Source organism: Penicillium chermesinum (genome assembly GCF_028974085.1).
Source record: "Penicillium chermesinum strain IBT 19713 chromosome Unknown utg000006l:1.0-2335141.0:1.0-2336784.0, whole genome shotgun sequence".
NCBI classification, from domain to species: domain Eukaryota; kingdom Fungi; phylum Ascomycota; class Eurotiomycetes; order Eurotiales; family Aspergillaceae; genus Penicillium; species Penicillium chermesinum.
Genome location: NW_026695316.1, coordinates 1611894 through 1635958, shown reverse-complemented (window position 1 = coordinate 1635958; position 24065 = coordinate 1611894). Strand labels below are relative to the sequence as shown.

Genomic DNA, 24065 nt, shown 5'->3' with positions numbered 1-24065 from the left:
GTTTCGGATTGTATAGTACTTTCTTTCTCATACCCAGGAGTTTCTTTACTCAATCTGCGAAGATCAAGAATCGATGCACAATTACCAAAGTTCATAAACCTAAGTTTTTGTTAATACTACCTAACCTGTGGTTAATTATTGCTGGTATTCAAACTTTATAGTAATTCAAATTCCAGCGCAAAGGATTGGATACATTTTATCACTGTTATTCACAAAAGACGATTAGAGATGACAAAGGATGTCTGATCACTGGCACGGATGATCATGCGAAAGTCCCAAGACTACGCAAAATGTAACGGCCAGAAAGACGCAGTAACAAGAACTGGGTATATACAGCATATACATACACATGTGTAAAGAAACAAATTGAAAGATTGAATGTATGGCGCGGATGCAAGATTTAGGAAATCTTTGAGAGTGGTGGAGGGCTTACAGACAGACGTATATATGTCATGTGAGATCCGGACAAGAAACATAAGGAATCATAGGGAAAGAGAACTGAGTAAGAGAGGATCAGAGCTGCTATAAGGCTTCTTTCGCAGTCTTAAACTCCTCCTCTGTCAGGCATGTTAGGTCTTTGGGACGAGGAGGGCCCTTGGCTTGCATCACTATTGGTAGCTTTGTGACGTGTTGAGGCTGTATCCACCGAGGGTCGACCGTTTTCATCGGCGTTCATCGCTTTGGACACGCCCCTGGCGCTAAGAACTGCACGTGTGCTGACAGCATCGGCTTGGGCAGCGGACATTGCAAGAGAATCCCGTTCGCCGCCTATCGTACTGCTATCGTCGCCGGCGGGCGACGATGGTCGGCTTCGGTGGAAGGCTAGCGAGGCATCCGATCGCATACCTAGAGTTCCAGGAGCATGAAAAAGTGCTCTGGTACTGGCCGTTTCGTCTGTCATTTTACGGTTATCGACATCTGGCAAGACGAGAATAGGGCCATTGCTCTTCTGAGATAGTGGGCGAGACTCGAGTTCCTGATCAGCAGGTATATCAGGCCCGCTTGTGGGTTTCTTTTCGCTAGATGCGTCCCAGGTGACAGCCCCGGCGCCGCTGGGAGCACCGTTCGTAGCAGAAGACTGGTGGTCTTTTGCGGGTTGTTCTTTTTCAGACTTCTTCGTAGGCTGACTGGACCAAGCACCCGCTTGGCCAGCATCAACACTCTGGCGAGTAGATGGGCGCCCGGCTTTTTGTGCCTTTTTTTCGCGCTCGATGGTGTGTTCGTCATGTTTGCTTCCCCAGCCGCTCCAGAGCATCATTCCGTAGTTCTTCTTACTTGTATGCTTGGGCATCACGCCTGGGGCAGCACGACGTGCCGCCAAAGAGCTAGGAGCTGGAACTTCATCGCCAAAGTCTTGGAAGCCATGGGCCATCTCCTTGATGCGATGGCGTTGGACACGTAGCTTTTCCTTGGCGAATCTTTGGTCCCACTCGTTCTTTGCGACCAGCCATTTCCGGATCAGTTCGGGGTTCACCGAGCCGATTTTCTCCCGTGGAAATTGAAGCACTGGATATGATGAGGGAGGGTCGAGCGGATATACGCGTCCACGTTTATCCACTCGCTCACGAATCATATGCTCATGGAAAGCAGGCAAAGGATCGCCGGCTTTGCCAACAGACGAGAGACCGGTGAAGGCCCTGGAATGCCCGTTTGCGTTAGAATCCTTGCCTGTAGTGCCAGCTTCAGTATCTGTTCCGCTGGACGAAATTGGCGAGACAACAGCGTCGTCAATGATCTCAACGCCAGCATTCTGCGCCCGTGCGAGGGCCCATGATCCGAATTGGGAGATTGCCCTGAACATGTATTTCGCAGGCCGTGTGAAGCTCAGGGTGGGAGCTACATGACACAGGTTGTCCCACACTTGCAAGTGGACGTACGTTGGTTCGTACTTGTTCAAGGTTTCTCGGGTGGGATCATGTTCGTCGAGATACACGTCGCTCGGTGGATAGGCGGTGGGATTGGCTGCTTTGTGTGCGATGTAGAACTGCTCGTCGCGAAGAAGCTCGCCTCCACCACTCAAGATCTGCAGGGCGGAAGACCGCCTAGCGAGGGCTGCAGAACCGGGGACACGAGAGGATGAGAAATTAGCTGATTAGTAGTATATAGCTGGATCTGGTCTTTAAGCTCGACGGTCTTGCCGTCCAAAAATACACGAATATTGTCTGGCTGTCCTGCGACAGATTTCGGGTCCGGGGTTTGTTGCTGGCCAGGGTAGGCAGGGGTACTCGGGGGCGCCGTGTCCTCGTGAAGTGTGTAACCACGAACAGCCGTCTCTTCCGCAGCACTGTCTGGAGCAGGTAATGCATCATGCACTTCTTGGGGGGAGACTGCTTTTTCGCGGGATAGTTTTTTGATCTTCAGGAGGTCGTCCGAATTTGGTGGAGGCCAAGCCGCAGAGGGCTTGTACCTGAAACCGTAAGGAGGGATGTAGTCTCCCGGGTGGTCTTCGACAAGACTAGGGAACGAATGCGTCAAATCCACCCAGGGCGAAATGAGAATACCGCCTGCTGGGAGTGGGATATCCTGGTCTCGCATGGTAACCAGCATGGAAAGCACCATTCCTCCGCCTGCCGAATCGCCTGCGAGGATAATCTCCTTCGGATCATACGATTTCAAGAGCCACAAGTAGGAGGCGATACAATCCTGCAATCCACACGGGAAGGGATACTGCGGGGCAAGACGATATGCTGGCGCAAAGACCCGACCCTTCAGCTTGCGCGCATGCCGTTGCATCATATATCGGTGGGTTTCGAGACTTCCGAAGAAATATGCCCCCCCATGAATGTAGAGCATGATCCGGTTGCAGTGACCATTCTCCTTCTTGATTTGATTGTAGTGGCTCCGCATCTCAATCCACTCCGCCTTGAGGTCCTCTGGGGGTCCTCTCCACTGCCACCACTTTTCTCCTCCCACGCGCAGGAGCCCCTTGGGCCCCAATTGCTTGCATAGAGCATCCGCGGCAAGAGACAGGCATTCTTCTGGGATCGTCACCGACTCGGTTCGTACCCAGTGCGGGCTCGGGACCGTTTGCCTGGTAAAGGCCTGCATATCCTCCACGGGGTGTTTGGATGCATAGTAAATAAACGCTCGGATGATGTGGAGTCCCTCATCGTAGGTAATGTGCACGGTGGGCAATGTGTGGTGAGCCTTGCGATGGATATACTTTGCGACGTTAGTTTCCTATAGAGAGAGCTTGTCGAGAGACCTACATGATCAATCAGAGTACGAATGACGGTGGGCGTCAAAGCCGCGCCCAACGCAACAGTATGCAATGGCATCTTGGTGCCATGAATTGTTTGAAGAAGTAGGAGTTCAATCTCGATTGATCGCAGACCCGGGAGACCCGAGCCGAGGTCAACGTCATTTTCAGGAGAAAGCAAAGAGCCTAAGCCACCCAAAAGATCGCCAGATTCTCAGTGGCCGGAAAAGGGCGACTTGCGATGCAACGAACCAATAAAAGCGGGGCAGGAGCCGATCGAGCAAATCAACTGCCTCGAACGGCGGACCGACCGGCAGATGATGTCAATGGAGATACACGAGGCATGAGATGTGGATCATGTGGAGTATGAAGGGATTCAAGCAATGCATCCATGCATCATGATGTTGCTTATCTATGGGCACTACCGGGATAGTACCTGGCTATACAACCTCATACTACTCGACGGCGTCGCTTCTTCTCGTTTGCGCCCACCGTGAGGAAATAGAACACAAGAAGGACCGCACTGACCACGCCGACTGCAATCACTGCCCCCCGCGGGGCATCAACATCTCCGACGCCAACGAACACAAATCCAAGGAAGACATTCACCACCCCCAGTAGAATCAAGACCCGTCCAAGCCAGCGATGCAAGTAGGCAAATGGGCCCTTGCCGCCAGTCTTTCGGTAGAACCGGTGCTGCAAGAATCCCATGATAGGCTGGAACAGTGCCAGCCCGCACACCACCACGAAGCCGATGATAGGGTGATGATGGGTCAACTGGCCGATATCCCGCGCCATGATGATCCCCAATGCTAGTCCAGCAATAGCTAGACCAAGGTTGAACAATTGGAGAGCACCATGAGTGGCGACCGTACTGGACGCCGAGGACAAATGAAGGAGCAGTGCAGAGAAAGGGAACAAGCCAACAAATGCGACAGTCATGATCACTCCGTGGGCAATCTTCTCTCGCCGAAACTTTGCCTCGTCGAATGTAGGGCCGCTGACAACTCCTACTGCAGGTACATCGGCAAATGGGTCGTCAAGCGAGGAAGTCTTGCCAATAGCTGGCTTCAGGTCGACCTGCATCACACCCATTTGGTCATGCTCCTTGATAGTGGCGGTTTCCTTGGTGGAAAACAACGGTTTTCCGTATTTGATGGCCCAGATCCACGAACTCGATGCACTGGTCAAGTCGAGTTTGCCCCCGCTCCATGATAGACAATTGTCACACCTAATGTTGGCCGTTATCATCCCAGCGGGCGCCCCGCTGCCATCCATGACGGTAACATTGGCACCTTGGTTGTACAAAGGCTCAACGTGTCCTACTCCGGTCCGTGGGGAAACAGTAACATTATTTCCCGATCGATAAACAACAAAGATGTTGGAGCCGGCCATCTTGCTGCCTTGTCCCAGGGCAAACCATTCTACATGTGCTTTTGTTGAATTCAATTGGATATAGATGGGTCCCGACTGGTTGTTCGCAGTGGAATCTGGGACGTGAACACTAAAGGTAAGTCCCTTATTCTCAGCAGGGGAGAAGACTGCGAACTGAGCCATAGTCGCAACCGCCCAGAAGAACAGAAAGAAAGAATGAGCTTGCATGATTTCGTATCGGCTGGATGGCTTTTAGAAGCAACTATCTGGTCGAGAGGGGCACCCTCCAGCAATAAATAACTGAGTCCGCGGGGTTGATCTCCAGCTCCGGAGATTGTTACACGGAATCGTCCATGGCGGCAGTCCAATCTGTTCCCGTATCAACTGAAAATAAGCTGTATCCTCCGAGACTCGAGCCTTTCCCTTGTTCTCGTTCTCTTTTCGTGGATTGGCATTGTTCCAACCGACGCTAGCGCCGATCTACGTAACCACATTCTGGATGTGGAAGGTGAGAAATACCGAATGGAGCACACGGGATTTAAAATCAAGGATTGAGATCGGCAATATGGAAATCTATACGCAATTCACGTGGGCTTGGAAGCTCTTGCTGCGCCTTGATCGGTGGTAATCCATGAAGCTGGATTGGGGACGATGGCCCATGCGCTCGGCTCTTGGAGACTCTTACTACAAAAGGGCTACAGCCATGGATCAGGGCCTATTGGTTAGGCCTTTATATTTTCCTTTCTCCGGTAAGCAGGTAAGCGCTGTGGAACTTTATACTCTAAATCCCCGCAGCTGTCACAATCTGAGTGTGGCTATGCAGGCAACCCGCGTGGCCACGGCAAAAGGAAACAGAAAAGTCTAGAACCTCGAAGATCATCATTGGGGTAGAGCTCCATATCTAGGCAACTACGCCTCGTTACAGAATAAACCTAAATCTCGACTCCTAATATCAATCATACACGGCGCCAAGGTGGCGCAGTCACTTTCCCGTTCTAGAATCCACCGAATACGAGAACGGGAGCGCAAGTCTAGTCTTCAGCAATGAAATGAGACTGTCGTTGCAGCCTCGCCCCAGGTTATTATATCTAAATTATAGTGTTAACTTGAATGATTCGGTTGACAGTACCATATAACTCTTCCTAGGTAAGATATAGTTATCTAATTATATGAATAAGCACCCGGTTACAACCCGTGGACAGAGGCTGCGGCCTACTGATGGAACAGACAGAATTCCCTCGGTGGTGGTGCTAACAGCACCAGGTTAGAAGATAGACCGGGGATTAATCATGAACCAGATGGAATTTCCTCACTGGCGGTGTCAATCATACCAGGGTTTTAAACTAGGCACCAGATTGAAAAATACTAGATTAAAAATAGAGTGCAGTTAATTGTGAACCAGGTGGGATTTCCTCAATCATGGTATTAATACCACCGGTTCAGAGGATAAGATCGCGGTTTAATAATGGTCCAGGTGGAATTTTCTCTTTCCTGGTGTTCATTTGAGCGGTCTGGTTAATAATATCACCGGATTATATAAAGCACCAAGTTATAACAGAGGCTGCGGTCTACTTATGGGACAAGTGGAATTTCCTCAATCATGGTGTCAATACCACCAGGGGTTCCAACTGGGCACCAGATTACAAAATAGACCACGGGTTAATCATGGACCAGGTGGAATTTCCTCAGTCATGGTGCCAACAGCACCAGAATAGAAAATAGACTGCGGGTTAATCATGGACCAGGTGGAATTTTCTTATTCCTGGCGTTTGTTTGAGTGATCTGGTATCTCATGAGAAGTAAAGGCCGAGGGAGCGCAAGACAGCATATCCCGCCCAGGAGACTCGCCGCGGGTCTTAGGCCTAAGTTTCCGAACTTGGGTCGCGCTGCCACGGGTACAGCACATGCCAGCACCGATCGAAGGATTATGTTTGCAGACATGGTACTTGTAGAACTAAAAAGTTCAGGCATCGTTAAAACACACAATATTAAATCCAGCGGTGATAAAACCTGGCATGAACCCGTCAGCCAAGGTTTATGTGTAACTCGGATCTTGTTTCAGGAGTGTTACCTGCTGCAACGACGGAGGAGCGCCACGAGTATGTCGGTGCTGCGGCCTAGCCAAATCAAAAAAAAAGCCCCTTCAGAGAGAAGGAGGCCCAATCCATATGAGGGACGACTGAGCTTCACAGACTGCTTCGCCGTTGTTTCTTTTACGGCTTGGCGATATCTTGGTTGATTGGCAAAGTTGATAAACACGGCACAGACGACTACAACTAGAAATGACAAAAATGGAAGCGTTGAGACAACTAAGCTCCAGCCTCGACCTTCGTTGAATATAATTGGAAAGACCTCAAGTGTCAAATATATCAGACTTTAAGTGAAGGATGCATAAGTCTCCATGAGTAGTATCATGGGCTTGGTAAAGAGCATTCTAGGTATACTAAGTCAGAAAAGGAATTCTTTCACTTAGATTTGGTTGAACAAACTGACTTGACTGGGCGCACAAAGTGCTTCGCGGCTATCGTGCGCAAGTCGATCCTGTGTCTGATGTGGATGCCGACATCGCTCATCGCCGGCGCTTTTTTGCAGTTTTTGAGCCCCTCATTTGAGGATTACGGGTGCGTATGTCTCAAGTAGACATAGTCCACAAAGTACGAAAATGAGGGATACCAGTGTAGCTTCGAGGTATTCCCATTCTAGGACATAATGTTAGTGAATGCAGTCCACTACGAGTTACTCCAAGCGCCTGGAAAAAGTAACGTACAGCGCCATCCCAAATGCAGGCTCACTGAGAAAGCTGCCCAATAAAAGGAACCATTGCGGGTTCCCTGTAAAGCACCATCTAGCAAATACCATCGCATTCTGGCGAGTCACCGGCGGGAAGATATCTCTAAGCGCAGCAGGGACATTGCTGATGGGGGAGATGCAAATATGCCACACCTAGACGTGCCTATGCTGAAAATCCCAAGCATAAAAATTGCTGGCAGTATACTCCTCCGGCGGTCCCAGACCTCGCTGATACCGGACCCGATCATAGGCCCAAACGCCCGTCCAAATTACAGTCAGCTGCAAAATCCCCAAAGAAAACAAAGTTCCATCCTCAACAACACACCTAGGATGAACAGGGCGACAGTTAGCAGGTCACCTCTAAGCTCACTCCAGTATAATGTGCAATCTCCTGCCACCCCGGCGAAATAATGGACAAACCCAGGGCACCACATATAGTAAGCAATCTCACTAGGAAAATAAGCGCACTTTGTAGATGACTCGAAGATCCTTGGGATTTTCGGGTGATTTGTCTCAAATTGCATTTTGAACGCATCTTGGTCGGAGATCTGCTTTCCGACTGGCTGTGACTCGAGATCTGCAGGAGCCATGGCTGGGCACCCAAGTTCGGTCTGTTGATGCATAAAGCTCTTGAATGTTTATTGCTTTAGGAAACTCCAGGGGATCCAATTGTTTCAAAGACAGGTTACTCATGATCACTTGGAAAGGTTTCTCCTCGTCAGATTGACTCACTCCCCTTACCACGTTCCTAGGACATGCGGTCTACGATGGAGCTTGTCAAATACCGAGAGCTGGACTTTAATGACCATAAGCTGCTACAAGGATAAGAGACGTTTGCGGCACTGCATCAAGTCGTCTATCGGTGGTAGAGATCATCCTTGGATCATTGATTTTCTATTCTATAAAGATCATCTTCTCGAACCAATAAATCAAGCGCTCGATCTCTATATCAAAGCTTCAGGGGTTCAATCTTCGATGAACGACCACATCCTCCGTTCAAGACGCGTGGGGATTCCCGATATTCCGTGATCCTGTTGGCCCTTCTTCCAGGCCGTTCTTCCGAGCTACATCAGGTCTCCATCGCCAAAACGGGCGCATGAACGACGAACTTTCTTCGTGCCGCTCTAGTATATCCGCCGCGTGCTTTATCGGCGATGTTAGTCTTGACCTGCGAGAATCAAATAATGGAAAGCTCACCCGCCCTAGGATGGGCAAAAATTTGGCACCGTGGCCACTGCCTCCTGTACAAACGAAAACAGATTTTCCCGCGTATTCAGGGACGTAGTCGATCTATAGCCATCCGATTTCAGTCTGGATACAGTGGAATTCACCACAATAGCGATGGTCTTTCTTACCACGAACGAGTTATCTAGCGAATCCGTATACCAGCAAAGCTTGGTTGAGTGAAATGGAACCCCGTCAAATTCCGGGAGGAATATGGACACAAACTGCTTGATAGAGTATACGGACTTCTCTGGGAGCTTCAGTGACTCTTCTGGGGACAGCGGAATGGACCATTGGCCATCCTGTGTGAATGGTGTGTTGTCGGGCGCGTCCTGGAAGTTTGTATACTTGATAGGAGATCATCAGTGATGTGATCTGCAGGCAATTCGCTCGGGGGAAAGCTACCTTAGTCCCTCGATATCCGATTTTCACAAGGCCCTCGGGCGTACGAGGGAGCACGTAGATGCTCCCAGTGTCTTTCCCGGAGTCTGGTCGCGGCTGCGTCTTCCAGGTAATCACAGGGAAGCGCTCTGGTGAGTATTTCTCCCATAGTTGGGTATCATTCGGGTCAATCTTGAATGTGGCAATGCTACCTCCAGATGACTCCAGATGATAGCTCAGGTCTGGGAGGATTTGGGTAGAAAAAGACCCCGCTGTGGCAATTAGCAGAGTTGCAAAAGCAAGATTCCCACGTCTCTTCTTACCGGCCACCACAACAATGTCAGCATCATGAACAGTTCCATTCTTCGTGACTAGGCCTGTTACTTTGGGCTTCCCGGCCGTGTCGCTCTGCTCCTTCCTCAGTTCCTTCACTGTCCCCACCTCGGGGCCAAAGTAGAATTTCACCCCTTTTTCTGCTGCGACTTTTTGATAATGTGCACAGGCCTTGCTGCATCTCACAAAGCCAGCAGTTGAGTCCAGAACAGACTCATACGATACTTTGGGAGAAGCATTGGGGATGTCAAAGTCCAGCAACTTGGCTTGCCATCCTAAGCTTTGAGCACGCTGGCGATCATCTGGGCTACTTTTCACGAACTGGGTGTCCCGTAGACCATCACGCTCCATATTTTCTAGGGTCTCTTTTTCCAAGGCACTGAGCGTACTTGAAGGCTGAACCCGTAGCATTCCGCTGTTCACGAAAAGTCTCTGCTCGCTCGATGCCCGCTCAGGAAATCCTCGCTTCTCATCTTCCGAGACCCAGGCTTTTCGACTTTCCATAGCCAAGCGCTGGTAGTGGATTTCGTTTCCATACGAGGCTCGAAACTAGCCTCCTTATCAGAAGTGTCTTCTCCCTTCCCTAAAATACGACTTACAATCTTATTAAGATCTGCCGAAGCGGCTTGGACATCTTTATCCTCGGGCGAATATTCATTCTGATCATATCGGCTTCTTTCAAATACGGTGACATTGTGTTCTGCCCAGTTCATTCATGTATATTAGCAAGCGTACCATATCCAAGGAGAAAGTAGTACATACGTCGGTCTCGAAGAGCAACCGCCAGAGAGAGGCCGAAAATCCCCGCTGCCATGCGTCAGTGCTCTAAAACTTGAACCGGTTATCCAGGGTGTGCTACCGACCGCCTATAATAGCAACAGACTTTTTCCCTTCCATTCTGAATGTTTCAAGCAGTGAACGTCGAGATGGATGATAGTACTTGAACGGAGAAAATACCCCGCTCGGCATAGAAATGGACCGGACTAATGTCCGATGGCGGCCGACCAGCCAGAAGATCCTTTTGATTCTCAAGAGATTATCTTAATAGTCGCGACATAGATCCTTACGGAACCTACACAGCTCCGTCATATATCAATACACTCTGTAATAGCTAGTAGGCCATATCATCTTCTAGGCATAACGCAGAACAAGTCCCAGTACAAGTCAACTCAAAAGTTATCATGATAAACAGACAACAGTATCGGAGCCAAACGATATTAGATTAGTATGACAAGTTCTTGTGCTCTAGAGGAAACCGGGAACTATTAGTACGAAAACTCAAGTCAGTTGCTCGAATAGAAACTCAAATTACGAAAGCTGAGGACTTTGCTTCGGCGCCGAGAGGTGTGTATGGTTCGGCGCCGAAGCGCTTTCAGCCCCCGAGGCAGCAAATATAAGAATCAATAGGAAAGAGTTCCTCTATATTATGTGAAGCTTGTGCGAATCAAGCAAAATTCGATGAAAGAAGCGACGATCTCTAGACTACTTTGAGCTGACCATGGCAGACACACAAGCAAATTCGTTCCCACGTGGGACGCAAAACGCAGCCAACGAAGTCTTAGACTTGAACGCCACAAACAATGACATTCAAGCAAAGTCGCAAGCAGAAGAAAAGATCCTTACAGGTCTCCCTCTTGTTTTGGTTCTGATCGCTTTGGTCAGCGCCATGTTTCTGGTTGCATTGGTAGATCCCCGTTCGCCCAAAGGAACCGCCAGCAACTAACATAAAGTCACCCTCAGGATCGAACAATCATTGCAACGGCCACACCCAAGATCTCCGACCAGTTCCACGCAATAGAGGACATTAGCTGGTATGCCAGCGCATACCTTGTGACCAGTAGCGCCACCCAGCTGCTCTGGGGCCGCATCTACACCTTCTACTCGACCAAGGCCATATTCCTCTCCGCCGTCGTGATCTTCGAAGTGGGCTCAGCTGTATGCGGTGCCGCTCCCAGCTCGACGGCTTTCATCATTGGTCGCGCGATTGCTGGGATAGGCTCGGCGGGTATCTTCAATGGCACCACGGTGATCATTACTAAGGTCATGCCTCTGCACAAACGGCCCATCTTTGTCGGGTTGATGGGCTCGACATTTGGAATCTCTTCTGTTGTGGCTCCTTTGATGGGTGGTGCTTTTACCGATCGGGTGACCTGGCGCTGGTGCTTTTATATCAAGTACGTCGAAGGTCTCGCTTCAAGGACCACCCGTTCATGATTTCTCATACTCACGCTGAACCCTTGTTCTAGTCTCCCCATTGGAGGGGTTGTGTTGGTCATTTCGACCATCCTCCTTCACGCACCTTCCTGAAGGATAGCACGTCGCTGAGGCGCCAGATAATCCGGCTCGATCCCCTCGGCACATTTCTGTTTCTGCCGGCCGTGGTATGTTTTCTCTTGGCTCTCCAATGGGGTGGGGCGGTATACAGCTGGAACAACGGTCGCATAATAGCTCTGTTCGTTGTAGCAGGTGTCTTGGCCATCGCGTTTGGCATTGTTCAAGTGTGGCGGCAGGAAGACGCCACTCTTCCGCCACGGATCGTCAAAGACCGCAATGTGGCACTGGGCGCTGTAATGATGTTCTTCTCCGCCGGCGCCATGATCTCCATGCTCTACACGCTTCCTTTGTGGTTCCAAGGAGTCAAGGGGACGAGTGCCGTGCAGTCTGGTATCGACAACATCCCAATGGTGCTGGCAATGGTGCTCTTCGTAATTGTCTCGGGCGGGGTCATCACGAATACAGGCCATTATATGCCATTTGCCTATTTGTCAGGAACCCTGATGGCCATTGGCGCCGGCCTCCTCACGACTCTGAGAGTGGACTCAGGCCATCCAGAGTGGATCGGCTATCAGGCTCTCTTCGGGTTTGGACTTGGCCTGGGGATGCAAGTTCCCAACATCGCCACGCAGACAGTGCTTGCGAATGTCGATGTTCCAATTGGTATTGCGGTGATTTTCCTGTTCCAATCGCTCGGCGGTGCGATCTGGGTTGCTGTCAGCCAGAGTCTGTATACCAATTATCTGACCAGCACGCTGCCAAGCATCTCGGGCATTGACACAAGTTCAATTCTCCGAGCTGGTGCGACTGGAATCTCTAAGATTGTACCGGCGGATAAGCTGAGGCCCGTCCTGGTTGTTTACAATGAAGCTTTGCGCAGGTCATTCATCTTACCGGTCGCGTTATCTTGCGCGATAATCCTTCCATCCTTGGGTATGGAGTGGCGCAATGTCAAAAAGGAAAGTGAAAGACGAGAAAAGGAAGATATCGGCCGTCGAAAGATGTCGAAAGAGGACGACCGGAGAGGCTCTGGTGTTGAGAAAGATGCTTAGGGTTAACAGCTAGACTGTTCTAGAAATATGTCCGGATCTAGTCTTTTCAATTCAACACAACTCCGCTCACATTATCTCAAAATTTCGGCTAGTACACTGTAAGGACTTCGATCAGCTTCTTCATTCAACATACAGAGAATACAACCGAAGACCTTGATCATTGCTCTATCCGAGATAAGGAATGTGGGTCGATTAGTCCGAGCGAAGATCTGCCAATATTTCCACGCGGCCTTGTGGGGAATAGTCAAATCCTATCTGCATACGGCCTACTTCGGGAACGGTAGCAAAACCTGCAAGTTGGAAGCGGGTTTGGTTCACATGCGAAGAGAACGGCATATCGTGTCAACCCATGCTTCCGCCACCTGGACCTTGAACGAGCCAAACAAACTTTATAATGGTGGTAGTAGCAGCCAAAGAATGGAGATAGGGATGAAAGCTCAACCTGAATTTAGAGGGTACTGTAGCTACAATCTATACTAAACACAATCCGAACATATCATGGGTAGTAGCTATGGAATCTTTTCTCTAGATCGTTATTTACGAGCGGTTCATTAGTTATAATATCTTCGTCTACCTGTACAAAGAATTCACAACATAGACCGTCAAGAGGCACCTGCCAGTAAGTCGTTCAGCTGAGAAAAAAGACCCTAGCTGTCCCGGCGGGCGCTGTGTTCACGGTTATCCACCTCCACGGCCGGTGCAGGCTCGTGCGAGATCTCAATCGTAGTCTGTTGGTACACACCATAGAAATTCGACAACTCCACATCATCCTTGGGGACGATGTTCTCCGTCGAGCCCTCGAAGGGGCTGAGGCGGTCCTTTTCCTTGTGCCCAGCAGGGCGCACCTTCGAGCCAATTCGAGAAGAACCCATGCGGAATCCCTTGCGAGAGTAGCTAGCATTGGTGGTAATGTTGGTCTGCCATTGCGAGTCGGTGCCATTGTAGTACACACGGTCGCTGTCCGTGTGCTCGGTGTCGATAATAAGGTGGCGACGAGTGAGAGTGTAGACCATAACATCCATAAATCCAGACAGGGCCATTAGGCAGCCAGCAACACCGAAGTAGGTCTTGCTGGGTGGATCGCCACGGGCTGTGGACATACGGCCAGCTGCGAGTGGCAAGGAAAGAATCAGGTAGAGGAGCGGGTAGACAACCATATAGAAGACGACACGGTTCAATCGGCGCAGACTTTCTTGTTGGCTGGTGCGCAGCATCTGAGCCTGCTGCATACGACGGCGGAGGTAGAAGAACATGGCGGCATATAACACCACAGTTCCGAATTCGGAGATAAAAATCCACAGATAGTGACCCCAGAGGCGTTCGTCCTCATTTCGAGGACTAAGCCAGCACTGTGAAAGTAATTAGCTATCACGCGCCACTTTCTGATATCAGGATCATACATACCCAATTGGCCTCTGAGATGACAAAGGACTCGTGTCCGTAGAGTCCCACTGGAATGAATCCCAGGATCAGAATAAAGACCCATAATCCAATTACACCGCATACAAAGGTCTTGAAGTCAAGCTGGCGTCCACGGAGAACAATAGCTCCGGTATGGAGTGCAATAGCCAGGACGAAGAGACCACTGCCAGCATCACCAGTTTGAATCCACCATCCTTGCAGGTAGCACGCTGCTTCGCCAAAGTGCACACTCCGGCGCGTTGCCCAATATAGACTCATGGTGAAGCCAATGGCCTGTTGCATGTCGATAAGTAAAAGATTGTAAATGAGAACGACGTATTGGTTCTTTGCAAGTGGTTGCTTGTAGTACTGCCTCCAGTTGATAAATCGATAAGTAAGGAATGACAAGAGGCCTATCGTGGAACACAATGAACAGAGAGCAATGACACCCATGGCAATGAATAACGAATGGTCACTGCCAACCAGGGGAGACTCTTCACGGAACTCCCAGCGACGGGCGAGCGGAGAGGCACCTCCCTCCCCGGCTGCGTATAGAGAACGCAAGGCATGGGTGAGTAAAGGCATCTTCCACGGCCTCTGGAATCTCGAAATCTAGGAGAAATCCAGCAGTCCGCAGGATGGCAGCCAGCTATGTTTAAAAGCAGGGTTCGTGCAGGGTGGCTCTCTGGTGCCATGCTTTTTGGCTAAGCATCTCCGAAGATCAAAAAAAGGGACCGCCTCTTTCAATCCAATAGGGGTCGATCAAATCTTATGATTCGCGGGAATAGTCGGCCGGAAAAGGGTGTGGCCAGAAACTTTTAAAGTTTTTCTTTTGTCCCTTTTTTTTTCTCCAGGATTCTCCAGAGGCTGACATAGGAATTCCGATTCAGGTCAAATTATTGATCTCTCTATGGTCAGTGAGGCGGGCTGCGTGCTGGAATCCTCTCCACAATTCCCGTGCATGGAGCAGCCACTTCACAAGGAGTCAAAATCCAGACACCAATCACCTCAACCAAAAAAGTCTGCTTAGGTTCTTACGAGGAAGCCATGGGCTGTCTTTTCTGCCCGTCCTCGTTGCCCTAGATGGCTCCTTGTCGGAATTAGCTATGAACGTGGTTAGAGCCAACCCTATCCTTGTGGCCAAAGTAGGCGAGCATGGACCGCCTCGTATTAGAGACCCAGTCGATCCACTCTCCAATGAGGGACAAGGGGCTCGTGCATGTGAGCAGCTCGGCCATTTCGCCTGTCAAGGATGAAATTTTATTTGAAGCATGCTCAACCCCATGTTCCTCATGAGGTCGGAACTAAAAAGACGGTCTAACTAGATATGCCGCACGAACGCATGTGGATAGACTGTGGATAGACTCAAGGGGTTCCCCGCGGGGCACTTGCTTGGAACTGCTGCTGATCGAGCGATCAACATATGGAAGCACTGACTACTGCTAGCTAGCCGAGGCCACTAGAGGGTCGATCGAAGAGGGCCGATCGAAGAGGGTCAATCGAGGGGCGTAGCGTGCGCCTCTCAACTTTAAGGGGTGATCGACAGTCGGCCACGAGCCGTCATGAGGGCTGGAAATTTCTGTTCGGCCATTCCACCCTTGCGATTCAATCGTAAGAAAGTAGTCGACCGATATCGAATTGGTAAATCATCATGTATTCGTAGTTAGGCAAGTATTGGAAGATCAGAAGATCAGAAAGAAGATCATGATTCCAGCGCGGTTCAAGGGTCCCGCCGTTCTTTTTCCAAGCACGACTAGAAAAAGGCTAATTATTGACTGGGGAATTGTCGCCCTGGTTGGGCATGGTTTGGCGAGAGGGGATCAAGCGGTCCCTGGGTCGATGAAGGGCGTGAAGGGGATTCAAGTAGAGCGAGCTTTCGCTAGGTTAAGAAGGATAATATTTGTTGCCACTGCATGAACAAGTCTCTGTGGCGCAATCGGCTAGCGCGTCTGACTGTTAATCAGGAGGTTGGAAGTTCGAGCCTTCCCGGGGACGTTTATTTTTCACTGTGTTTTAACTTTTTTTTTTCACCCTCTTGTCCTTTAAACTCTTCTGGTCTTTCGAATTCAGCTATCTATTACTGTTGTCACTTTTGATTTTCTCTCATTGTCCCTCTGTCTTTTGCCATGCAGCTCTGTACCTGAATGCAACAATTCCTGCGTGGCTGACCCTTCTGGCATCGGCCCTCTTCCAGTGAGCCTTTGCCCTCCGCCAGGATCAGGCCACCAAAAACAAGGATTCATAAATACGGGTCTGAGACCTGCAGATGTACTGGCAAAGCTGACTCGTGGCAGCCTGAATCGACCTCAATGCGGCCATGTGCGTGGGTGTCCCGTTCCGTCCAGTTGGGGATTGGGAATACTACCTTCGACACCCTCGGGCTACTCTCCCGCAGCCGGTACCTGGTGACATGCCAAATAAACACAAATCATGCAACTCGAGCTTCACAAAGCTGCATTAGGCCCCTCATATGACCTCCTCAGGCGCGGCATTTACCTTCTTTAGGCACAAGGCCAGAATCGCTGAATGTCTCACTTTCACCCCACAGCAGTCCCGCCCCGCATTAAGACTCGACGTCGGCCAAGGGCTTGGTCAGTACTAGTCAGTTGGTACGGCGGTGAGAATACCTCCTATAGGGGCGCCTTAGAAATATCTGAGACCTGTGCCGGATGCAGTTGATTCGTCTATGCATCTGAAAATAGTATCACCATGACGATGTTCGTTCGAGGCTTAGGCGACCCAGACCGTGACTATATAAATCCCTGAAGAGGATGCCGCGAAGAGATCTGTTAAGCCCTCAAGCATTCAAACACTCCCCAAGCCAGACTTTCCAGAATCTTCTATACCTAGGTATAAACTTCAACCCCTCTCAATTACAACCATGAAGTCCTTCACTGCCATCTCCTGCACTGTCCTGGCCGCTCTCCAGGTGGCCGCTGCTGCTCCCAGCACTCTGGTATCAAGCGTCCGACCTACGAGCACCACCGAGTCTTCAGACTCAGCTAAGGGAGCTGCCGCCGGCACCTCAGTCTCCATCTCCTACGATCCAGTATACTCCGCCTCTCTGTCCATGGACCAAGTTAAATGTTCCAACGGAATCAATGGAGTGAAGTATGCCACGGTTGGCGACCTGCCGAACTTCCCCTACGTTGGAGGGGCCCCCACCATCTCTGGCACCGACACCAACTGCGGCAAGTGCTACGAAGTGGACTATAACGGAAAATCCGTCTATATCCTCGCCATTGACTATTCTACTGGCTTCAACCTCAACCCCGATGCTTTCACCGCCTTGACAGGTGACTTGAATCTTGGTCGAGTTGAGGGTACCTACACCGAGGTTGACGGCAGCTTCTGCAAACAGCCTTAGATTTGGAAGAACGACGATGTCGGATACTAGTAACGGTGTTTAGTGATTGCATATGTCACGCGGTTTTTATGTCGAGAGGAGAGAAGGATAGTGAGTTAATGCTGGAGATAAATGGAAGTCTAATATACAGATAAAAATTTCTTTGTCAACCAACTACATCCAACATATCTTGTACACGAGTAATCTTTTCTCGCACTTTACCCTTTTCTTGGCCCTTCTCGCGCTCAACAGCATCGATTCGCCGCCAGTCTTGCCAAGATGTAGCCCGCAGGCCCCGACGATCCGCTTCAGCTTTTACACCGTCCCAGCCAAGACCAGTGCTGTGTCCAGGCGCATGAAGCATTGATCCGGAGCCCTGATGACTAGCCAAATCCTGGAGTATGGTATCCACTGTGGTGAAAGCATCAGTCATTGTTGAGGCAATTACGCCAGTCGGGCCTCGCTTGACCCACCCGGCGCAGTAGAGGCCGGGCAAATGGGAGATCAGGGATCCATCGGGCAGCTTCTGGGTTTCACCCGACTCTAACGGACTCTTGACGCGGCCAAAACCGTCGTTCGGGATGATACCACGCTGCTCGTCGAATTGAATTCCTAGATCTTCTAGACCGGGCAGAGGCAGGGATTTGTAACCAACACTACGAAAGAAGACGCTGCAAGGTAGCTTGACTTCTGCACGCAGACCGCTGGATAGATGTTTGGGTGTTACTTTTGCGCTAGGGTTAAAGGGATCCGAGGGATCGAGTTCGTTGCGGCAGAAGTGAGCATGAGTCAGATGATATGGATGGATCGGATCCCAGTTGAGACATTTGGGAGAAAGGAGGAAGTCGAGGGCCCATGACTTTGTGGCCGTCTGGGGATCCGTAGCGGAGCCCTTGGCCAACAACTGCATTAATCTTTTCTGGGCTCGCGGTAGGCCATTGATGACTTCGTCGGGAGGGAAGACCTCCTTGCGGATGAGCTCAAATGAGACGGAGGGCAATTGTAGTAGCTCACGGGCTTCTTTGATTGTGAACGCGGCCTGGAGATGGATATATAAGCATCATATCGTTCAATGAGAAGTCCCCTGGACTTACCTGCAAGGGCCCTCGCCGGCCTACAACCCGCACGCGCTTGATCTTACTCTTGGCCAAAGCTTCCACGGCATGGCTAGCAATATCAGTCTTGCGCAGAATATCCACGTCCGTAAGGAGGATTCTTGCAACGTCCAGCGCCACGTTTCCTTGCCCGACAATCACTGCATCCTCGCCGCTACTCAGATCAGGGTCTAGATCTCGATGCTCGGGCAAGCCATTGTACCACCCGACGAAGGACCGCGCGGAGTATACGCTACGGAGAGCCTTCTCGCCTGGTATTCCAAGTTCTTTGTCTTCGGAAGCCCCGTAAGCAAAGAGTATGGCATCGTAATGAGGTTTTAGTGAAGAGAGTGGAAGATCGTTGCCAATGTCGATATTGCCCACAAAATTAAAGCGCGAGGACGTTGCGACTTCTTCAAACTTCTCTTCGCAATTCTATTCAAGAAGCAATTCCGTCAGCTTATCATCTATGAAGTGGTGGTATGAATCATTGGTGACTCGGATTGGGACCACAGAATATATAACCAAGCATACCTTAACTTCGGGATGATCTGGAGCGACTCCGTATCTTGCTAACCCGAACGGCACCGGGAGTTTCTCATACATATCGACTACCGCATCATTCTGCTTGCTGAGCAGGCGTGCAGCTGCATAGAATCCAGCGGGGCCAGAGCCCACAATAGCGACCCGAAAGGGCCTCTCTCCCACAGCGACATGGCTGTTAAACCGACGAGGGGCTACAAATGCCCTCAATGACTTCGTAGAGAGGACTGGGCGACCCCCTTGCACTGTGCAGCGAGCACATACAAACGCACGATCCAGCATGACTGGCAGGGAAGATCGGCCACATCAGAATGAGTAATTGCAGGTCGCAGCTTCCCTAATCAGATCAGGGTCATGTGACACTGATCCGATCTTATCGCGCCCGCTGGTTCCAAGGCCGGAGCAGCCGTTGCCAGGACAACAATCACTGTTGACGGTTACTCCGCACTAGTTCAGCCGCTTCCTGGGAATCTGTCAGATCGCATTCCACGGTTCTTCTCATTCCCGGCCTACATTCATTCTCTTGATCTCGCGTGGCAGCCACGGGAGCCATACAGTCGCTACCATGGGGAGAACGGAGCCGCCATTCATTTACGATCGTCCCTCAACCTACAACTTTGATGGCCCAATCGACCGCGGCTTCAATCCAAAGGCCGTCACGCAAGCGAGCTGGGCGCCAGCGTCGCCTACCAAACCTCGACCCGAAGGCCCGATGATTACATTCAATAGACATCCAGATACGGTACGTGCGCATGATCGTGATATATTCTATCAAGTTCTTATGGATACTAATAATACCGTAGTGGGGAAGCCTCGACCAGAAGAGACAGCACTACAAGCCCATGAGCCCAAAGACAAAGACTTGGGTGAAAGGTTTGCGTGGATCTCAGTTGGGTCTCCGAATCATCACCCTGCTTGGGGCGCTGGCGTCGCTGTTCTGCGCAATTGTCATCAAGAATGCTGCGACATCGACCATCTGGATTATGCGGGCTGGCGTAGGTATTCTCTTAAACACCCCAAGGAGCATTCACTGACTGCCTTCACAGCCCATAGTTGCAGTTCTCCACACTGTTTACGGCGTCTATCATCTCTGTCGCTCTCCAGTTTCTCGCCCGCCAGCATCGCAAGCTAGTTATGGCGTTTTCTCTGCTATCCTTGACGCCGGTCTGATTCCCTTCTATGTGTTTACCGCATTTGTGTCCTATGACAATCTTACCACGAATGACTACCATTGGGGCACTCTGTTCCAGGATGACCAAGCTACCATTGACATTGCCAATGCGACTTTCATCTGTGCTTGTGCTAATGCAGGACTGCATGCCGTCTCATTTGGCCTCTCCATTGCCATCGCCATCATCTTCCGCAAGATTTCCTCCATGCCTCCCGATATGAACCCCCTCGAGGACAACCTGACGGCACGCCCTCGTAAGAATCGCAAGCGCATGGAGCCGAACGAAAAACATTGGAGTTCGTCCACGCTGAATGACAATGCCCAGGATCCGCTCATGGATGCCCCTCGCACCATTCCTTTCACGCACACTCGTGAACAATCTCTAGGAGGCCAAACAATCCACGGATCGCCCGAATTGATGAGTGAGAAGCGCATGTCTCAAATCTCCGCAAAGGCTCCCCAGCTCCCTGAGATCGAGCCCTCCAGCCCGGCAGATACGCTTTTCAACTCTGATGGCCCTCCATTCGGTCGACTTGGAGACACTTTAGCCCCGGAGTACCGCAAAGTGGCTTCCCACTCGCCTGTTTTCGGAGACGCCAGTCTCCACACTCGTCACTTGGAATCCCGAACCGCAGACCGATCAGAGTCCGTCAGCCCTGTTTCTGACAACTGGGTTGCTCACTCCGAACGCGCCGTTTCTCCCTTGGCCGATGAGCAGAACCAGCTCGCTCAAAACAACGGAACACTCCGCCAGTCGTCCTCCGTGTATAGCCGTCGAACTGACAAGTCAACTACATCCGTCGGTAGCGGTATCCGAGATTGGTTTGCATATGGTACGAAGCCTGCGCCTAGTATTGGTAGTGCAATTCCGGAAGATGCGCGGGGTGAATATGCTTCATTGGCAATGCATGAGTACTACGGTCAAGAGGACGGCAAGGATGAGCAGGACCTTGGCGACCGTCGCTTCAACATCTTCCCCGACCCAGAGGAGCATGATACTGACAAGGAGGATGACCGTGGAAACATCCCATTCAACCCTCTCATGTTGAACCCCCCAACCCCACAGCCCGTTCTCACCGAAATGGCCGAAAACACAGACCCTGTCCGCCGCTACGCACCCAGCGATAACCCCAACTCGCAGAATCAGCAACCCCAGGTCGTTATTCCAGCTGAGGGCTTTGTTGGCTCTCCACCATCTCCATCAAAGGGTAGGTTCTATGGCGACCTGGAGGAAGAAGGGAAGGTAGTCCTGGGCCAGCTCCGCGATCCTAGCGGTCAGCAAATGCCCAAGCGCAAGTTGACCAAAATCTCCAAAAAGCGCAGCAAGATGTCTGCCTATGAATCTCTGAAGAAGGACGACAGCGACGATGAGGATGGCGTTGGCGGCCGAGCTGCCAATGCACCTGTTTCTAAGGAGGGGGACCGCAAGGGCCGCGTGGTCAGCAACTCGGGCGCCGACACTGCCCGCCTGGAATCATCGGTGGTGTTGGCGCTTCGCTGTCATCGTACGGTAGCTATATTGCCGGACTGGGCGTTGGTCGACGTCGCGATGTTAGTGGGAAGGTAGCGGAGGAGGGTCGTGGAGGCAAAAGCGTAGAGGTACGGCCTATGCCTACTTCAGCCAAGAATGCTTCGCCTATCCGGGCTGCTGGCTGGGCTCGTTTTGCAGGGCTTTGAGTCTACAGGATGTGGGATTTTGTGTATGGGCACGGCGTTCTCTTTTTCTTCTTCTCTTTTTGCTTGATATGAATGGCATGTAGCGATATTTTGATTTCGGTTAGGCTGTCAATGGGCGACTGGGCAATTTGACAGATTTGTATAGGTGTTACACAATGTAGTGAATAGAACAATCCGGCGTTGACCGTTTCTCAAAGTAAATACAGTAGAATTAGAAGAGTGCAGGGGGGTATCACAAATATCTCGAGAGATAGGAACAAAAAATTGATCATGTACAAGGGCTTTCGGTCCAAACCGACGTGACTACGAGGGAACACCTTCGTACTCCCAGCCTTCGATAACACGTTTCTGACGTCGCGAGTTTCGCCGATTAGCATTGCACTTGACGAAGATAGTCAAAGCAGCAATGATACAGATCACGATACTCGCAATCGCAGCCACGAGCACCGCTCTTCGCTCCAGCTGCTGAGGATTCGATTCGTAAGGACATGTTGCCTGCGGTCCGCCCTGCACCCAGCACGAAGTTACATCGATCGAATTGAAGCCAAGGAAGACCTCGCGCAAAGCCGGGTCCGTAGCCGCCGGGTCGAGGATATCCGATGGTTGTGCAAGGAGGTGGTTGTACAGGTATGTATTTTCCAAGCCCGTTCTGGGCACTGCCAACGCAGAGCCTGGAGGACAGACATGTGCGATATGGTAGAAATTATCCACTGCATCAGACACGGTCCAGGTAAACGCGCCACCGTCAACACGGCATGCACCGCGCCGGATTTCGGAGCAATTAGTTGCTCGCCAGCGGCCGTCAAGTGAGAGATCCATCACAGCACAGCGATCGAAGGCTGGTACCCCGTTGGTGCCGCCGCCGGATCCTGCGCCATGGGGTTTCTCCTACAGCCCAGGCCCAGCTTGCGGAAAGAGACACGTTTCGGTAGTTGGCTATGTTGACATCAGCCGTTTCGCCGAAGAGAGAGCTATTCAGCATAGGGGACAAGCCGCATTCTGCAATACTGGATATCTCTCTCGAGAGCGCGCCCATAGCTTCGTCCGCTGGAAGATTGTTTGGGATAGGGAGTCTGCTTGATATTGCCCACGATGAGTTGGCCTGCGCAACATCTGTGGCCTTAGGAGAATACAGACAGCCTGAAGTAAGGGTACCGTTGGAATCGTCTGAAATCCTAATACCCGATGTCATGTAGCCAGGTGAGAAAATCATATCCTCCTCTTCAGACAGATCCAAATCAGCAAGCTGCGGATCTACAGAGCCATATTCAATTAGAACCCTGTCCGATTTGGCAAGCTGGATGTATTTCGAAGAAGGCCATCCGTCTGGGGTACTGTGCTTGCCAGATTCATTCACGTGGACAGTGAAGTATTCTGTAGCTGGTAGGTAGCTCGATTCGACCTTATACCAGGACTCGTTCAGATCACTTCTGTCCTTGGCCAGTTGCGCAGGCGTATACAAGTAGCTGGCTAAGGCGTTCTGCAAAGAATCCCCGGGTCGTTCTGATGCGGAATTCGGGAGATCAGCGCCTGTGACAGCTGAGGCTGGATCCCCAGGTGCTGTGACACTACCTGCTGCGTGGAGATTCAGAACCAGGTAAGTCGTATAAACTTTCAGCGAGCTGTCTGTCGAGCTTGAAAAGAACCCGGATAGCACATCTGACATTAGATCCACGCTTAATCCGTCAGTACACCTATATGGCCCTAGCTCATAGACTGTCTCTCCTTGCGAGTCTGCATAACCTGTAATATCTGGTGCCGCTGCGCCTGTTGTTGTAGAGACCTCATCCGCGGTCATCGTCGAAATGCGAGAGGAGCTGGTAGACGTTGAGGTGTACGCTGAAACAGTCACATCGGCTGTCTCAGGTACTTCGACAGGGCAAAAACTCCATTCTCTGCGCTTAGTCGACCAATATATGTCCAGCGTGAGCCGCCGGTAGCCGACGGAGAGGAGGTTGGAGATGCATTTCGCGGTGTCCAGTCGATCAAACAACCCATTTCCGAAGCAGGCCGCGGATAGCGAAACCGCAGGGTTTGTGACAAAATTGATCGGAATTTGGCCTGCGACATCGCGCTCGCTCTGCAAAAGGATTAGATCTTAATCGGATGACGCGCCGAGGGGTCAAAACCAACCAGCAAGACAGCCACCGAAGTCGCATCGTCAAGAGTAGCCCCGGAATCATAGGAGACGGACATTGATTCGTCG

The 24065-nt window shown here is 50.9% G+C and overlaps 10 protein-coding genes across 10 annotated transcripts; 3 read left to right on the top strand and 7 right to left on the bottom strand.

Moving 5' to 3' along the window:
• Positions 1-544: 544 nt before the first annotated feature.
• N7468_008416 (uncharacterized protein) lies at positions 545-4801 on the bottom strand (the record flags this gene model as incomplete). The annotated part of the gene is made up of 4 exons (XM_058477712.1): positions 545-2023; positions 2062-3162; positions 3210-3278; positions 3656-4801. 4 exons carry the CDS (start codon positions 4799-4801, stop codon positions 545-547), a joined length of 3795 nt encoding a protein of 1264 aa, XP_058328057.1.
• A 1528-nt stretch (positions 4802-6329) lies between these two features.
• N7468_008415 (uncharacterized protein) lies at positions 6330-6590 on the bottom strand (the record flags this gene model as incomplete). The annotated part of the gene is made up of 2 exons (XM_058477711.1): positions 6330-6527; positions 6558-6590. The coding sequence occupies 2 exons, from the start codon at positions 6588-6590 to the stop codon at positions 6330-6332; spliced, it is 231 nt and encodes a 76-aa protein (XP_058328056.1).
• A 50-nt stretch (positions 6591-6640) lies between these two features.
• N7468_008414 (uncharacterized protein) lies at positions 6641-7146 on the bottom strand (the record flags this gene model as incomplete). Its single annotated transcript, XM_058477710.1, has 2 exons — positions 6641-6925; positions 7063-7146. 2 exons carry the CDS (start codon positions 7144-7146, stop codon positions 6641-6643), a joined length of 369 nt encoding a protein of 122 aa, XP_058328055.1.
• A 1213-nt stretch (positions 7147-8359) lies between these two features.
• Positions 8360-10198, bottom strand: N7468_008413 (NAD(P)/FAD-dependent oxidoreductase; the record flags this gene model as incomplete). The annotated part of the gene is made up of 8 exons (XM_058477709.1): positions 8360-8506; positions 8561-8653; positions 8719-8934; positions 8993-9240; positions 9292-9850; positions 9901-10001; positions 10064-10108; positions 10165-10198. The coding sequence occupies 8 exons, from the start codon at positions 10196-10198 to the stop codon at positions 8360-8362; spliced, it is 1443 nt and encodes a 480-aa protein (XP_058328054.1).
• Positions 10199-10799: 601 nt separating this feature from the next.
• N7468_008412 (MDR family MFS transporter) lies at positions 10800-12627 on the top strand (the record flags this gene model as incomplete). Its single annotated transcript, XM_058477708.1, has 3 exons — positions 10800-10985; positions 11042-11479; positions 11548-12627. The coding sequence occupies 3 exons, from the start codon at positions 10800-10802 to the stop codon at positions 12625-12627; spliced, it is 1704 nt and encodes a 567-aa protein (XP_058328053.1).
• A 647-nt stretch (positions 12628-13274) lies between these two features.
• gprD lies at positions 13275-14613 on the bottom strand (the record flags this gene model as incomplete). Its single annotated transcript, XM_058477707.1, has 2 exons — positions 13275-13976; positions 14032-14613. 2 exons carry the CDS (start codon positions 14611-14613, stop codon positions 13275-13277), a joined length of 1284 nt encoding a protein of 427 aa, XP_058328052.1.
• A 2296-nt stretch (positions 14614-16909) lies between these two features.
• aspf13 (allergenic cerato-platanin Asp F13) lies at positions 16910-17395 on the top strand (the record flags this gene model as incomplete). Its single annotated transcript, XM_058477706.1, has 1 exon — positions 16910-17395. The coding sequence occupies one exon, from the start codon at positions 16910-16912 to the stop codon at positions 17393-17395; it is 486 nt and encodes a 161-aa protein (XP_058328051.1).
• A 145-nt stretch (positions 17396-17540) lies between these two features.
• On the bottom strand, positions 17541-19293 carry N7468_008409 (NADPH-adrenodoxin reductase; the record flags this gene model as incomplete). Its single annotated transcript, XM_058477705.1, has 3 exons — positions 17541-18413; positions 18469-18903; positions 19003-19293. 3 exons carry the CDS (start codon positions 19291-19293, stop codon positions 17541-17543), a joined length of 1599 nt encoding a protein of 532 aa, XP_058328050.1.
• A 283-nt stretch (positions 19294-19576) lies between these two features.
• On the top strand, positions 19577-21749 carry N7468_008408 (uncharacterized protein; the record flags this gene model as incomplete). Its single annotated transcript, XM_058477704.1, has 2 exons — positions 19577-20010; positions 20144-21749. The coding sequence occupies 2 exons, from the start codon at positions 19577-19579 to the stop codon at positions 21747-21749; spliced, it is 2040 nt and encodes a 679-aa protein (XP_058328049.1).
• A 413-nt stretch (positions 21750-22162) lies between these two features.
• N7468_008407 (Lectin C-type domain protein) lies at positions 22163-23657 on the bottom strand (the record flags this gene model as incomplete). The annotated part of the gene is made up of 2 exons (XM_058477703.1): positions 22163-22647; positions 22706-23657. The coding sequence occupies 2 exons, from the start codon at positions 23655-23657 to the stop codon at positions 22163-22165; spliced, it is 1437 nt and encodes a 478-aa protein (XP_058328048.1).
• Between the last annotated feature and the right edge of the window lie 408 nt (positions 23658-24065).